This window comes from Geotrypetes seraphini, chromosome 16 (assembly GCF_902459505.1).
Source record: "Geotrypetes seraphini chromosome 16, aGeoSer1.1, whole genome shotgun sequence".
Lineage (NCBI taxonomy): Eukaryota > Metazoa > Chordata > Amphibia > Gymnophiona > Dermophiidae > Geotrypetes > Geotrypetes seraphini.
In genome coordinates this window covers 49,671,468-49,687,480 of record NC_047099.1, presented here as the reverse complement: position 1 = coordinate 49,687,480, position 16,013 = coordinate 49,671,468, and the positions used below count along the sequence as shown (strand labels likewise).

General features: G+C 45.3%; 1 protein-coding gene across 3 annotated transcripts in view; it reads left to right on the top strand.

The window, feature by feature from the left end:
• Positions 1-16,013, top strand: part of LOC117350572 (potassium channel subfamily T member 2-like) — a 102,686-nt gene that overhangs the window by 30,189 nt on the left and 56,484 nt on the right. For all 3 annotated transcript variants that reach the window (XM_033924907.1, XM_033924906.1, XM_033924905.1), the window contains exons 2-5: positions 9,354-9,433; positions 10,785-10,887; positions 13,447-13,495; positions 13,739-13,798. In XM_033924907.1, coding sequence (XP_033780798.1) covers positions 9,354-9,433; positions 10,785-10,887; positions 13,447-13,495; positions 13,739-13,798 — 292 coding nt within the window. The remainder of the gene's footprint in view (positions 1-9,353; positions 9,434-10,784; positions 10,888-13,446; positions 13,496-13,738; positions 13,799-16,013) is intronic.

Sequence of the window (16,013 nt, the reverse complement as noted above, 5' to 3'; positions counted from 1 at the left end):
CCTGGGGGTACTGATAGACGGGACCCTGAAACCATCGGCACAATGCGCACACTCTCTATACCCTTAATACTCTCTAATACTCTTCTATTTACCAAACGTTATCTAAAACCCCTTAAATCACCCTATTCCTCTTTCCTAAAAACTTCTACTTCCCGTTGATAACTTTTTTTACCCGACATTTTTATTACCTTAAAAATTTTATGTCATCGCTTATTCTATTCCTTCAAATTTTGAATATAATTCTTGTTTTAGTTTGGATGTAATCCGCCTTGAACCGCAAGGTAATGGCGGAATAGAAATCACTAATGTAATGTAATGTAAAGAAAGCAAACAGGATGTTGGGCATGATAAAGAAGGGAATCACAAGAAGATCGGCTAACGTCATAATGCCGCTTTACAGAGCAATGGTCAGGCCACACCTGGAGTATTGTATCCAACACTGGTCTCCTTACCTAAAGAAGGTTATAACCCTGCTGGAGAGGGTGCAGAGGCGAGCCACAAAGCTAGTAAAAGGTATGGGAAATTTGAGCTACAAAGAACGCCTCAGAAAACTGAGCTTGTTCACCCTTGAGAAGAGAAGACTGCGTGGGGATATGATAGAGACATTTAAAATACTAAAAGGATTTGACAAAATAGAGCAAGAAGCATCGTTATTCACATTGTCAAATGTGACTCGGACGAGAGGTCATGGACTGAAATTGAGAGGCGACAGGCCCAAGAGAAATGTCAGGAAGTTCTGTTTCACACAGCGAGTGGTGGACGCTTGGAACGCTCTCCTGGAGGAGGTTGTGACGGAGACCTCCATTATGGGATTCAAGGGCAAGTTGGATGCACACCTCCTTGCAAATCACATTGAGGGATACAGGTAAACAAGGTCTCATCTGGGAACACCTAGGTCTTCATCAGGAAGCACCTAGTTAAGCCTCCGCGTATGCGGGTCACCGGACTAGATGGACCAAGGGTCTGATTCGGTGAAGGCATTTCTTATGTTCTTATGTTCTAACTAAAGTGGGATCTGAATCCTGGTTTCCTTGGTTCTCAGCTCATTGCTTCAGAGGGTTAAGTGACTTTGCTCGAGGTCAGAAGGAACTAAAGTGGGATCTGAATCCTAGTTTTCCTGGTTCTCGTTGCTTTGGTCTTTCTTTTTGAATCTATTTTAGCCTCATTTCTTTTTCTCACTTCTTGGACTGTCTCTTTTCTCTTTCTTTCTTGCTAAGAACTTGAATTCCCATTCTGGGTGTTTTTCCATGTGTACATTATTATGTGTATATGTTGGGTGGGGAAAATCCCCCCCACACACACACTATATTAAAAACATTTGAATTAATAACATACAGAATCTGGGATTGAGGAAGAAGCCTGGGGCTCTGCCTTCAACCAAAGCCTCACACATTCAGCTTCTACAATTGGAGACAGAGGAGAATTGGGCCCACACTGGGTGCTTAAAGGTCCATCCAGCGGAGATCACCTTGACCCTTCAGAGAAGGGCAAGTTGCATGAGGATGGAAATTCACTCATCCCTACCTATCCTCAGTGGAATCTAAACATTACCCACTAAGATCCATTCTGGAGTCACTAGAGATTTTGACTATACTCCCACGGGAATCCCGCAGCAGCCTGAAGCAACATCTACCATATCCACAGGAATCCTGCAGGATTCCCACAGTCTCCATTCCTTGGAGTTCTCCAGGGGAGAGGATTAAGGAAACGCAGTGCCATCCAGTGGAGATCATCTCTCTCAACCCCCCAGAGCTCCCTGCAGCTCTCGAGGAGTCCCTGAATACTTGGTCATCTAGTGAAAGATCAACACTGAAACTTGTGGCTCTTTTCTGTCTAATGAGTAGCCACTGGGTACCTTCCGGATCTCGCATATTTTCTAAGAATTTAGAGAAGTATTTAATAAAGGGGAAGGGGGTGACTGCTTTATTCTTCCACGCACCCCTGGTTGCATGAATCTGTACATATGAGAACTGTGTATCCTTGATCTGCCAATCCTGAGCCCCCTCCCTCCGCCATCCTGTTCCACAGCCACTGGGCTGTATGTCAGGAGATGTTGGGGGGGGGGGGGGTAATTTAGAAAAATGTCCCTTCTGTGCAGTTCACGTTTGATTGTCCTTCATGATTATTTTGGGAAGGTGAATATACTTTCTTATTTTTGAGGGGGTGTGGGATGGACTGAATGTGCAAGGTGAATTTTATTCACTCATTTTAGCAACCAGGTGTGCTCAGGCAGCACCTGGGGTATTAGTTACTTCCCTGGACAACTGTCTAATTAGATTTTGCTTTTATTTAATGTCTGTTGCCTTGTCAGATATTTTTAAGCCGGTGATGCACAAGGCTCTGTGCTCTTTCCCTGTCTGCCAGTCAGATCTGTGAGGGGCCAGACATGTTTTCTGCCTTTGTTCCTCAGAAGAATAGGAAGAAAAATTGAAATCATGTTTCTGTCTCTCCAGTGGGTGCCGAGTGTCTGTCACTTTCAGGAACCTTTCCTGCTCTGACAGTTTTGTCTGTGTCGCACAAGTAAAAAGAGAGGGGTGAAAGGAAAGAGCTGCAAAGTACAGGGAAAAAAAAAAATCTCAAAGGTGGTTCAGCTGGTTTGCATTATCTCTGTTCAGATCCAGGTTCTGGGCCAATGGCAGAATCCCACAGATTTTGCTGCTCTTTCTTTGCTGGGAAGTCTTAGATTCTCCTAGGACAAGCAGGATGAGTCAGCCACATATGGGTGTTGTCCCAACACCTCCCAATTTGCGGAAACCCATATGTGGCTGACTATCCTGCTGTCCACGGAGAACCTACGTTACAGGTAAGTAACTACACTTTTCTCTCTCTCTCTACATTTTGCTCATTACAGGAGGAAATGCATTTCTGTTTCCTTTTCTCCTCTTTCCTCAGGATTATCCAAAGTTTTTCCTGGTTATTCTTTGAAGGGAATCTTTGATTTTTCTCTCTCTTCTCTGTCTGCATTTTGCTCCACATAACGGGACATAATAATTATTGGTTTCTCTTACTCCAGTATTGCACTTTGTGCAAGTCTGTTACTTGGGATTTCAGCTTTTCTCTGCATGTTATCTTTTTCCAGTTTGTTTGGTCGTCTGTTTGGTCGAGGTGAGAGATTCTGCTCGTGTGTCGTTTCTGTGTAGGGATGTGTCTCAATCCAGCATGTTCTCTTCTCTCTCAATAGGTGATGAACTGGTGTTTTACGGTTGGTATAATATTTGCAGGGCTTCCTTTTTTTTAAGGTAATAATAATAATAGCTTTATTTATATCCCGTAATACCTTTTCAGTTCGAGATGGTACACAGTAAAGTGGAAATAAAGCGTGGTAATCGCAGGTGAAGAGAACAAGTGAAGAGAACAGGGAGATTAGAGCATTGGTTTAGTGGGGAGGGAGAGAAGAAGGTGGATTGCGCAGGTGGGAGGAGGTGCGTATTGGGATTGTGGGTAGGATGGATAGGTTCCGAAGGATCAGATAAACTTGTCAAATAAGTGGGTTTTCAGAGATTTTCTGAAGGATTGGTATGATGGAGAATTCAGGAGGAGGGCGCTTCGGGTGTTGCTCCAGATGACTGCCTGAAAGGATAGGTAGACATGTTGCTGTGTGAATCCCGGCAGTTAGTGATGTTATGATATAACAGGTTTCCTGTATAAGTGCAAGGGTATCTCAGTTACCATCCACGACTGGTCACTGCCATTGTGTTCCCAGATGTGGACACTCACGAAAGCGGAGGGAAGACAAAATTGACGCCTTTGAGCTGTGGTGCTGAAGAAGACTTCTACGAATCCCATGGGTAGCTAGGATCACCTACAAAGATGTTCTTGATTATATAAACACCAATTGTAAAGGAATTTTTGTCAAATTTTTTTACTTTTGTGGTATATAATAAATAGACAAAAAAGTCACTACTCTGTGAACATCACTGTACACAACAACTCAATCACAAGACACACTGACTGAATATAGAATTACAAGTCAGGTCCTTTTAGCCAATAAGGCAACATGTCCTTAATCGTTGGTTCCTCTTTCATGTTAAGTGGGAAATTCAGTAAAAAAAATCTCAAACAATAGTCCGAGAAAAATGTGAACCCCACCCGACTGTAGAATAAGGTATAATCACCAGTGTGCCACAAAAAGTGCACAAAACAAAACACAAAAACATCAAAAAACAAAAAAGCCAAGTACTTAGCTGGGAAAAAAAAATTATTATGTAAACCCAGACGTGTCCCTGGAAGGCAAGATTACCAAATAGAAACTGACCTATTTTGGGGGTGAATTCACTAGAAAAGGAGGTGCTACTCGGAACGGTCAGTGGTCAAAGGAAGCAGGGGAGACCAAAGACCCGTTGGCTGGATACCATCAAGAATGACGTGGGAACGAACATCAAGCAATGGAAAGAAGCTGTGGAAACCAGGGAAGCATGGCGAGGACTGGCCTACAGAGTATCCAATGGTCGGACGCCATTGAATGGACAGTAGCCGTAAGGGGAAGTGTCCTGCTCTGTTCTGGAAACACGGAGGGGGAAATTTTCAGTTGAGAAGTCGCCCCTCCCAGCTTAGCTGCGCATCCAATTGGAGCAAATATCACAGTTGTTCATCCTGATGCAGAGAGAAAGGGAGCATGCGACTCTCCCTTACAAACCTGCTTTTCCGTTTCTCTCCCTGAAGAGCAACGTGTGTAGTTTCAACCAGCCCTTTAGGTAAACTTAGATAGAAACAAGATGGCACATAAAGGCCAAATGGCCCATCTAGTCTGCTTGTTTGAACAGCATGTTTTTGTGATATTGTATAAGTGGGAAATTTTCGGATAATTTATTTACCCAAGTAAATGGCTTTTGAAAGCTGCCAACACAATGTAAATAAATCTTTGACACCCTAACCCTAACTCCCCCCTCCCCCACTCCTCTGATAATCTCACTGACATTGCCTCTTCAAGTTTCAAGTTTAATACATTTTGATTTTACGCAATACCTTGAAGGCCCAGGGCTTTCCCTCCCCAGGCCCAAACTTATAAACAAAACTCTCCTTCCCTCCCTTCCAGTCCATCTCCTCAAGAAAAAGAAGATACGTTTATCTTTCCTTTTCCAGCACAGAGTCCTACCGTTGATAGTGGAGTGAGAGAAGGTAAACAAAGGACCGTGGAGAGAGATTAGGGTGGGAAAGATATTAGCAGGCTGAAAAATGTAATTTAATATGGACAGTCCCTGGTGTCCCATGACGGGTTGTGTTACGGGGACATTCGGTCTCACCTTCACAGCTCTGCCAATGCACCTCATTCCTGCTCTCTTGCTATTCCAATACTGAGACCTTCATCGCAGAAAGCAATTGAGCATTTCAGAGCCCAAGTGCTGAAGTGATAGGGTTTAATCTCACATAAATATCCTTAGAACTGTGTTATAAAGAGCAATTTCATTGCAAAGAACATACAGTATTTTATGTTCAGTTCTTATTACTGTATTGCTAAAACCCAGAGTTCAAAGCGACAGTGTTTGTGCAGAACTAGATGGAAAATGAGTGGAAAAAGTCGGGCAATTGTCACATTGTTCTAATTCCCCCTAAGTGAAGAGCCTGGATTGTAAAGAGGAGCTGCGATGTTGCTGCTATTTGGGGGTCGGCCAGGTACTTGTGACCTGGAATGGCCACTGTTGGGAACAGGATTCTGGGCTAGATGGACCATTGGTCTGATCCAGTATGGCTTGTCTTATATTCTTATATCCTGAGCAGGTTGCATTGGCTCCTGTGCAAAGCAAGAATAGAATTCACATTTCCTAACCATGATTTTTTAAAATCCTTTATGGGACGGCTCCAGACTACTTTCAAAAATTTCTACAAATTTATCAACCAAGAGCTCTCAGGTCACAGACAGATATTAAACTGATACTGCCTTCTGATTTTTGGACTGTTGTGCAGGGGATGGTTCTGTCCAGATTAGACTATTGTAACGCTCTCTATCTTGGAATTTCGCAAACAAGAGGGAGAGCGTTCCAGTTGGTACAAAATGTTGCATCAATGTTAATAATGGGAGTTGACAGGACGGCACGTATTACACCAATTCTGAAGCAATTGCATTGGTTACCAGTTGTATTTCGGGTGCAACATAAAGTTGTTTCTGTGGTCCATCTGATTATTTACCATCAAACACCATGGTATTTTCGACAAGTTGTGACACTCTATAAGCCTAATAGATCGTTATCATGCCACTGTACCGGGCCATGGTACGCCCTCACCTGGAATACTGTATCCAGCACTGGTCGCCGTACATGAAGAAGGACACAGTATTACTCGAAAGGGTCCAGAAAAGAGCGACTAAAATGGTTAAGGGGCTGGAGGAGTTGCCATACAGTGAGAGATTAGAGAAACTGGGCCTCTTCTCTCTCGAAAAGAGGAGATTGAGAGGGGACATGATCGAAACATTCAAAATACTGAAGGGAATAGACTTAGTAGATAAAGACAGGTTGTTCACCCTCTCCAAAGTAGAGAGAACGAGAGGGCACTCTCTAAAGTTAAAAGGGGATAGATTCCGTACAAATGTAAGGAAGTTCTTCTGCACCCAGAGAGTGGTGGAAAACTGGAACGCTCTTCCGGAGGCTGTTATAAGGGAAAACACCCTCCAGGGATTCAAGACAAAGTCAGACGGGTTCCTGTTGAATCAAAACGTATGCAGGTAAGGCTAGTCTCAGTTAGGGCAATGGTCTTTAACCTAAGGACTGCCATGTGAGCGGATTACTGGACACCATGGACCACTGGTCTGACCCAGCAGCGGCAATTCTTATGTTCTTATGAAACATTCAAGATAATGAAGGGAATAGACTTAGTAGATAAAGACAGGTTGTTCACCCTCTCCAAGGTAGGGAGAACGAGAGGGCACTCTCTAAAGTTAAAAGGGGATAGATTCTGTACAAACGTAAGGAAGTTCTTCTTCACCCAGAGAGTGGTGGAAAACTGGAACGCTCTTCCGGAGGCTGTAATAGGGGAAAACACCCTCCAGGGATTCAAGACAAAGTTAGATAAGTTTCTGCTGAACCAGAACGTACACAGGTAGGGCTAGTCTCGATTAGGGCACTGGTCTTTGACCTAAGGGCACGATGGACCACTGGTCTGACCCAGCAGCGGCAATTCTTTTGTTCTTATTAATTCCAGTTGCGCAGGGAAATTATCAGACACTAGGAACATAGAAGCATGACGGCAGATAAAGGCCAAATGGCCCATCCAGTCTGCCCGTCCATAGTAACCATTATCTCTTCCTCTCTCTAAGAGATCCCACGTGCCTGTCCCAGGCTTTCTGGAATTCAGCGATGACTTTCTCTGTTGCTGGTGTCAAAATGTGGAATGCTCTGGTGGGTCTATTGCGATTGTGTGTAAACCGGTTTCAGTTCAAGAAACTGTTAAAACCTCAGCTGTTTATTACTGCAGTTTTGTGATGTATTAGTTGGCATTTGAAGAAAAGAATCTGCTTAACTATAGTTGCTGTTGTATTCTTGTGATTTATCAGTTGAAGAGAAGAAATTGTTTAATTATCAATTGCATCCCATAAGAATATTAAAAAACACATGCCCTATTTGTATTTCCCTCTTTTAAAGGCCACAAACTGCTAGATTCATGCACCTGCCCAATCGGACTAACCCGATCTGTGGATGGTCTGCGCATGCGTCTAGACCCATCTGAACCATGACTTTTTTACTTTTTAGTCCTGCGAGCCCATGGTTTTAACCTGCTTAAGCCCATGGGTTAAAACCACGGGCTCGCAGCGCGGGGAAGGGCAGGAAAGATTCGGGGCAGCAGGCACGAGAAAACCGGGGACGGGCAGAGTGGCGATTCGGAGCTAGCAGGCAGGAGAGATTGGGGCAGAGCAGGGCAGCGATGTGGCGATTGGGGGCAGAGCAGGCAGGAGAGATCCGGGGAAAGAGCATTGGGGCGGCAGGCAGGAGAGATTCGGAGCTGGAGAGTCGGAAAGACATTTTCGACTGGTCCCCAGCAGTCGCTTTTTGGATTCTGTTTTAAAAATTTGCTTGGTGAATCGCGTCCCTGTCTACTTTGCATGTGTTTCTCCTCATTTGCATGCACGGATTCGAAGCGGATCGCAGGAGAGGTTAGTGAATACTGCACGAGGGACATCTGGTCGCAAACTGATCGGTACACAATCAGTTTGCTTTGTAAATCTAGTCCAAAGACTTTCGTTCACTATCACTTACGTCTCACTCTTATGAACACTTTAGGAAACAATTGAAGTCTTATCTTTTCCCTAAGTACTTGTCTGAGTAGTTATCTATGGCCCTTTTTTGTAGATTATGTAATTTTTGTAAACTGCATTGAATTTATGGTTATGTGGTATAGAAATACGATGTGATGTTATGTTATATGTTTTTTTTTAATCGTATGTATGTTTTAATTGATGTAAACTATTTAGTTTTTGGTATAAAAACATTTAAAATAAATAAATACCCCCAAACAATAGAGACTGTCGCCTAAAGACGACCTTTAATTTGACATTTTTAGGTAAGAACTCTTTACCATTAGAGGTCAGAGTAACTCCAGACTAAATGTGCCTCCGCCACTTAGTTAAAACCTGGCTTTTTAAGAAATATTTCTAAGACCTCATTCCTGACCTGCCTCATTGTGCCTGAGGGTGAAGGATGGGAACAGCAGGGGACGCTGTAGGGCACGAATAAGGTGAATTGGCAGAGCTGTGTGCGTTTTTGTGGGTCTCAGTACTGGAATAGCAAGGGGGTTTGTCCTGCACAGTCCCTGCTGTCTCATGACGCGTTTCGGGGACGCTGAGTCCTTCTTTATGCGTGAGGTTTCAATGTAGACGAGGCCTCAGGCACCGATGTTTGTCGAAAGAAATTGGTTCTTAACCCCGAATGGGAATTCTTGGTTTACACTGAAACACGGCCCCTGTCGGGTCCATCAATTAAAGGAAAGCTGATTACTCCATACTTCAAGGTCTTTGGTGCTTTTTTACTGTTTCACGCTTGTAGTATAATTTTAAACCATCAGCCACTGTGTTTTTTATAAGGTTGTTCTCTAACTGCTGTATTGTGGAGGTTTTTTTTAGATGATATGGTTAAATGTTTAATGCAAATGTACCTTTCATTTGTATTCCTGCTGTTGCATTGCTCTCCATCAAGAACCTGATGGTTAAGCAGATTATAAATTGCAAAATGAAATTAAATTGTAGGAATCAGGCAGGAGAGGGAACTGTAATATCACAGAGCCTGGGCTGAGACATCTTAGAGAGGGCGAATATTATTAAATAGCAATTCAGCCTCAAAATCAAAGCCAGTCTGTTGAAATATAATTGTAGGTGAAATAAAACTGAAGGAGTCTTTTTAAAACAATGTTTTTCCCCTTATTTTCAGAGTCCAGGTGGAGTTCTATGTGAATGAAAACTCATTCAAGGAGAGGCTGAAACTCTTTTTCATCAAAAACCAGAGATCAAGTAAGTAGAGATTACAAGATATGGACATATTAAGGATAACAACCAGATGCTCTATCTCCCTGTAGCTAACCCTGAACCCTCCAGTCCTAGAGGTGACAGGATTTGTATCCCTGTGTCCATCCCTCGAACCCTCCAGTCCTAGAGGTGACAGGCTCTGTATCCCTGTGTCCATCCCCTGAACCCTACAGTCCTAGAGGTGACAGGCTCTTTATCTCTGTGTCCATCCCCTGAAACCTTCAGTTCTAGATGCGACAGGATTTGTATCCCTGTGTCCATCCCTCGAACCCTCCAGTCCTAGAGGTGACAGACTCTGTATCCCTGTGTCCGTCCCTTCAACCCTCCAGTCCTAGAGGTGACAGGATTTGTATCCCTGTGTCCATCCCTCGAACCCTCCAGTCCTAGAGGTGACAGGCTCTGTATCCCTGTGTCCATCCCCTGAACCCTACAGTCCTAGAGGTGACAGGCTCTTTATCTCTGTGTCCATCCCCTGAAACCTTCAGTCCTAGAGGCGACAGGATTTGTATCCCTGTGTCCATCCATCGAACCCTCCAGTCCTAGAGGTGACAGACTCTGTATCCCTGTGTCCGTCCCTTCAACCCTCCAGTCCTAGAGGTGACAGGATTTGTATCCCTGTGTCCATCCCTCGAACCCTTCAGTCCTAGAGGCGACAGGCTCTGTATCCCTGTGTCCATCCCTCGAACCCTCCAGTCCTAGAGGTGACAGACTCTGTATCCCTGTGTCCGTCCCTTCAACCCTCCAGTCCTAGAGGTGACAGGATTTGTATCCCTGTGTCCATCCCTCGAACCCTCCAGTCCTAGAGGTGACAGGCTCTGTATCCCTGTGTCCATCCCCTGAACCCTACAGTCCTAGAGGTGACAGGCTCTTTATCTCTGTGTCCATCCCCTGAAACCTTCAGTCCTAGAGGCGACAGGATTTGTATCCCTGTGTCCATCCATCGAACCCTCCAGTCCTAGAGGTGACAGACTCTGTATCCCTGTGTCCGTCCCTTCAACCCTCCAGTCCTAGAGGTGACAGGATTTGTATCCCTGTGTCCATCCCTCGAACCCTTCAGTCCTAGAGGCGACAGGCTCTGTATCCCTGTGTCCACTCTCTGAGCTTAGAGGTGAGAGAGGTATCACTCCCTCCTTCTTTGAGCTCTTCTAAGCTGCTCTTCTGCTCTAGTGAGAAATGTCTGAGTTCTGTCCCTCTCCTAAAGTTGTCTGCCTATAGGCACTGGACAGCTTCTCACTGGGTATTCTGAGCATCTCTTCCCCCATTAGCCAGCAGATTCAGCAGTAGAGACAGAGAAGTCAGGTCTGTGGCCCTGACAGGTGCTTGTCCTGTGTTCCAGGTCTCCGTGTTCGCTTGTTTAACTTTTTCCTGAAGCTGTTAAGCTGCCTTTTCTACATTGTGCGTGTCCTACTGGACGACCCCCGAGATGGCCGAGGGGGCTGGTGAGTGATCTGATGTGTTGACTGAAGGAGCGTGGGAAGGTTGGGGAGGGGGGGGGGGGGGAAATTAACCACAGATGGAAACTGAGAAGGAACGGATACTGTCCCGGGCTCTGCTCCCCTCTGTTACAGAGGGTTTCTTATGTATAGTTAGTTACACTTTATTCATCTTGAGATACCATCTTATCAAAAAAGCTAAGGCAGTTTACAATCAAATATAAAATCAAAATTAAAATGGATACACAGTATAACTTACAATAACAATGAACAAAATCCCAATACAGACAAAGACTGAAAATGTCAAAACCCGGTGATGGTAGCATAAGTGATGCCCTCAGCACCTGACTCCATAGCTGAGGGCTGTGCATACATGTGTGTATGAAGTCCATGCATGAGTGCACAACCCAGGTTAGTAGCTCTGGATACGGGAGGCTGAAGCAGCAGGGAGAATGACCCCACCAAGAACGGGGCATCTGTGGGTAAGAGTGGCTGTGGAAAGGTTTCCCCAGGTGTGTCTGGAGCGGCAGCTCAGATTCCGGCTCTGAAATTCTTGCGGGTTTTCTCTCCTTTTTTTTTTTTTTTTTTTTAATAGCTGGGAGTGTCCCAAGCAGAACCAGTCTGGACATCAGCTGACTAAGTTTGACTGGTAAGCATAAACTGGAGCTACGTGAAACAATTCCACTTTGGAGGGTCCCTACTGTGTGGAATGGGAGAGGGTGGGAGATCTTTGGGCGTTATAGGGAGGTTTCAGTGCTTGTGGATCCAGAAACAGGAAGGATCACACAAAGACCCTAAAAGATGAATCCCTGGGGTTCACTGCCACTTTCAGCTGCCTTGTGTTGTGGAAAGCTAGCAGGGACCAGGGCACCATAAGGTCTCCTTCCCATCATCTTGTACCCTCATCCACCCTTGTCCTCACTCTCCTCTGGGGTGTCCCATCTCCTCTCTCCTCCCTGAACTCACTTTTAACTTCCTCCACTGCTCTGGTGGAGCACCCTCTATTCACACCCCTCTATCCACACCCTCTGTTCTCACCCCTCTATTCACACCCTCTATTCCCATCACTCTATTCACACCCCTCTATTCACACCCTCTATTCACACCCTCTATTCCCATCACTCTATTCACACCCTCTATTCCCATCACTCTATTCACACCCTCTATTCACATCCCTCTATTCACACCCCTCTATTCACACCCTCTATTCCCATCACTCTATTCCCATCCCTCTATTCACACCCTCTATTCACATCCCTCTATTCACACCCTCTATTCACATCCCTCTATTCACACCCTCTATTCACACCCCTCTATTCACACCCTCTATTCCCATCACTCTATTCACACCCCTCTATTCACACCCTCTATTCACACCCTCTATTCCCATCACTCTATTCACACCCTCTATTCCCATCACTCTATTCACACCCTCTATTCACATCCCTCTATTCACACCCCTCTATTCACACCCTCTATTCCCATCACTCTATTCCCATCCCTCTATTCACACCCTCTATTCACATCCCTCTATTCACACCCTCTATTCACATCCCTCTATTCACACCCTCTATTCCCATCACTCTATTCACACCCTCTATTCACATCCCTCTATTCACACCCTCTATTCCCATCACTCTATTCACACCCTCTATTCCCATCACTCTATTCACACCCTCTATTCACATCCCTCTATTCACACCCCTCTATTCACACCCTCTATTCCCATCACTCTATTCCCATCCCTCTATTCACACCCTCTATTCACATCCCTCTATTCACACCCTCTATTCACATCCCTCTATTCACACCCTCTATTCCCATCACTCTATTCACACCCTCTATTCACATCCCTCTATTCACACCCCTCTATTCACACCCTCTATTCCCATCACTCTATTCACACCCTCTATTCCCATCACTCTATTCACACCCTCTATTCACATCCCTCTATTCACACCCCTCTATTCACACCCTCTATTCCCATCACTCTATTCACACCCTCTATTCCCATCACTCTATTCACACCCTCTATTCACATCCCTCTATTCACACCCTCTATTCCCATCACTCTATTCACACCCTCTATTCCCATCACTCTATTCACACCCTCTATTCACATCCCTCTATTCACACCCCTCTATTCACACCCTCTATTCCCATCACTCTATTCCCATCCCTCTATTCACACCCTCTATTCACATCCCTCTATTCACACCCTCTATTCACATCCCTCTATTCACACCCTCTATTCCCATCACTCTATTCACACCCTCTATTCCCATCACTCTATTCACACCCTCTATTCCCATCACTCTATTCACACCCTCTATTCACATCCCTCTATTCACACCCTCTATTCACATCTATGTATTCTGATGACATCTCCCGCAGGAGTATGGGTTGGGGTGGGGTGTGTGCACCTCACTGTGTGTTTCTAGAAGGAAGGAGGAGGAGGAAGCAGGAATGTCTTCCTCCATCCTTCCTGCCTTTCTAACATTAGAAACATCGGGGGTGGGGAAAGGGGACTCCTCAGATACTTCATGTTACTCTTTTCTGTTGCAGGGTCTCCATTATATGGGTAAACAGACCTTTGCCTCTCTGGGGGTTACAGGTAAGCAACAGAAAGACCCCCCAAAACTTCTCTTCCCTGTGCTAGTTGGCTTTTCTTTCAGAATTTGGGGTTGATGGGGATCTCCCTAATTTCAAAATGCCACTGCCCTGCATGTGCCCACACGGGAGAAGCTCGCACGACCTGTGCCCCTACCCTCAGCGCAGGTTATCTTCCTGCCTGTGCACTCATCTGCCTCTCTCTGTGACAAAATGTCCTTTTCTTCTCTCCCCCCCACCATCCCAGGTACTAGTGGCTGTCATCAGTTTTTCTGAAGCAATGCTACTGGCTTATCTCGGTTACAAGGTAAGTGAAGAACTTCTTATGCCTTCTCTCTGTGGGGTCCTGGGTATTTGAGAGACTACAAGGGGGCGGAGTCATTAAAATGAAAAATCTTTCCCGATGGCAGCTTAGATGGGCAGAGTTTAAAAATTCTGATCAGATTAAGGCTCGGGTGCTGTTTCTCCGATTGATCAAATTCCTAAAATATCGATCGCAGATCACGTTTTCCCACCACCTCTTTGAATGCAGCTGTGCCCTCCTTCTTGGGCTAAATTCAAAGCTTGCGCTTCGGTGTGGACCTCAATGCAGTTCCAATGGCATCTTTTAAGTGGCGAGAGGGTTGACAGTCGCTCAGCACATCCCAGAAGGTGAAAAACACGTGATGCTAGATTTTTCAGGGACCTAATCAAGGAATTAGAGGAGCAGGTGGCACTCCCGGGTCACTATTGCTCTGGGAAATGGTTTATAAATTAAATCCCACCCAATCTTATGGCACTTCAGACACAATTATAATCCCACCACTGCCACAAACTCACTGTGTGACTCCTCCCCCTTCTGAGCATGTCACTTCCCTCCCTGAATTCAGATGCCTTCTTATAAGACTTGTAGGATAATCCGTGTGGACATGAAGAGTGTGTGTGTGTGGTGGGGGGGTTGGGAGGGAGGGGAGAAGTTGCCCATTTTATTTTTCCGCTAAGCAATATAACATAATATTTTGAAACTCTTCCCCCTCCTTTCTCCACCCTCTGTTTACAAGAAGAGCATCCAAGATGGTAAAGGGGATGGAACTCCTCTCGTATGAGAAAAGACTAAAACGGTTAGGGCTCTTCAGCTTGGAAAAGAGACGACTGAGGGGAGACAGGATTGAAGTCTACAAAATCCTGAATGGAGTAGAATGGGTACAAGTGGATCGATTTTTCACGCCGTCAAAAATTACAAAGACTAGGGGACACGCAATGAAGTTATAGGGAAATAGTTTTAAAACCAATAGGAGGAAATATTTTTTTCACTCAGAGAATAGTTAAGCTCTGGAACGTGTTGCCAGAGGATGTGGTAAGAGCAGTAAGTATAGTTGGTTTTAAAAAAGGTTTGGCCAAATCGCTGGAGGAAAAGTCCATATTCTGCTGTTGAGATAGACAGGGGGAAGCCTTCTTGCCCCAGATCAGTAGCATGGAATGTTGCTACTCTTTGGGGTTTTGCCAGGTACTTGTGACCTGGATTGGTCACTGTGAAGACGAGATATTGGGCTAGATGAACCATTGATCTGACCTAGTAACATAAGAACATATGAATTGCCGCTGCTGGGTCAAACCAGTGGTCTCTCGTGCCCAGCAGTCCGCTCACGTGGCGGCCCTCTGATCAAAGATTAGTGCCCTAACTGAGACTAGCCCTACTTGAGCATGTTCCGGTTCAGCAGGAACTTATCTAACTTTGTCTTGAATCCTTGGAAGGTGTTTTCCCCTATAACAGCCTCCGGAAGAGCGTTCCAGTTTTCTACCACTCTCTGGGTGAAGAACTTCCTTACATTGAATCCCTGAAGGGTGTTTCCCCCTATAACAGCCTCCGGAAGAGCGTTCCAGTTTTCTACCACTCTCTGGGTGAAGAACTTCCTTACATTGAATCCCTGAAGGGTGTTTCCCCCTATAACAGCCTCCGGAAGAGCGTTCCAGTTTTCTACCACTCTCTGGGTGAAGAAGAACTTCCTTACGTTTGTACAGAATCTATTCCCTTTCAACTTTAGAGAGTGCCCTCTTGTTCTCCCTACCTTGGAGAGGGTGAACAACCTGTCCTTATCTACTAAATCTATCCCCTTCAGTACCTTGAATGTTTCGATCATGTCCCCTCTCAATCTCCTCTGTTTGAGGGAGAAGAGGCCCAGTTTCTCTAATCTGTCGTTGTACAGCAACTCCTCCAGCCCCTTAACCATCTTAGTCGCTCTTCTCTGGACCCTTTCAAGTAGCAAGGCTCTTCTTATGCTCCTCCTCGGACCACGCCAAGCCAGTCAGGATTTCAGGATATCCACAATGAATATGCACGAGTTAAATTTGCATGCCCTAACACCACCCCCATTTTATGCAAGGTGTATCCCTAGGAGTGTACCTGCATTTGGGTATGGTAGATATTTCTTGATCGCAGAGTCGCGGGGGCCCACAGGGAAGCAAGACTAAATCCGCAGGGCAGTAACATGGGCCTGCCGTTTTGCCCTTGGTGCGGGGTCTCTGCTGTGCTGGTGTCGGAG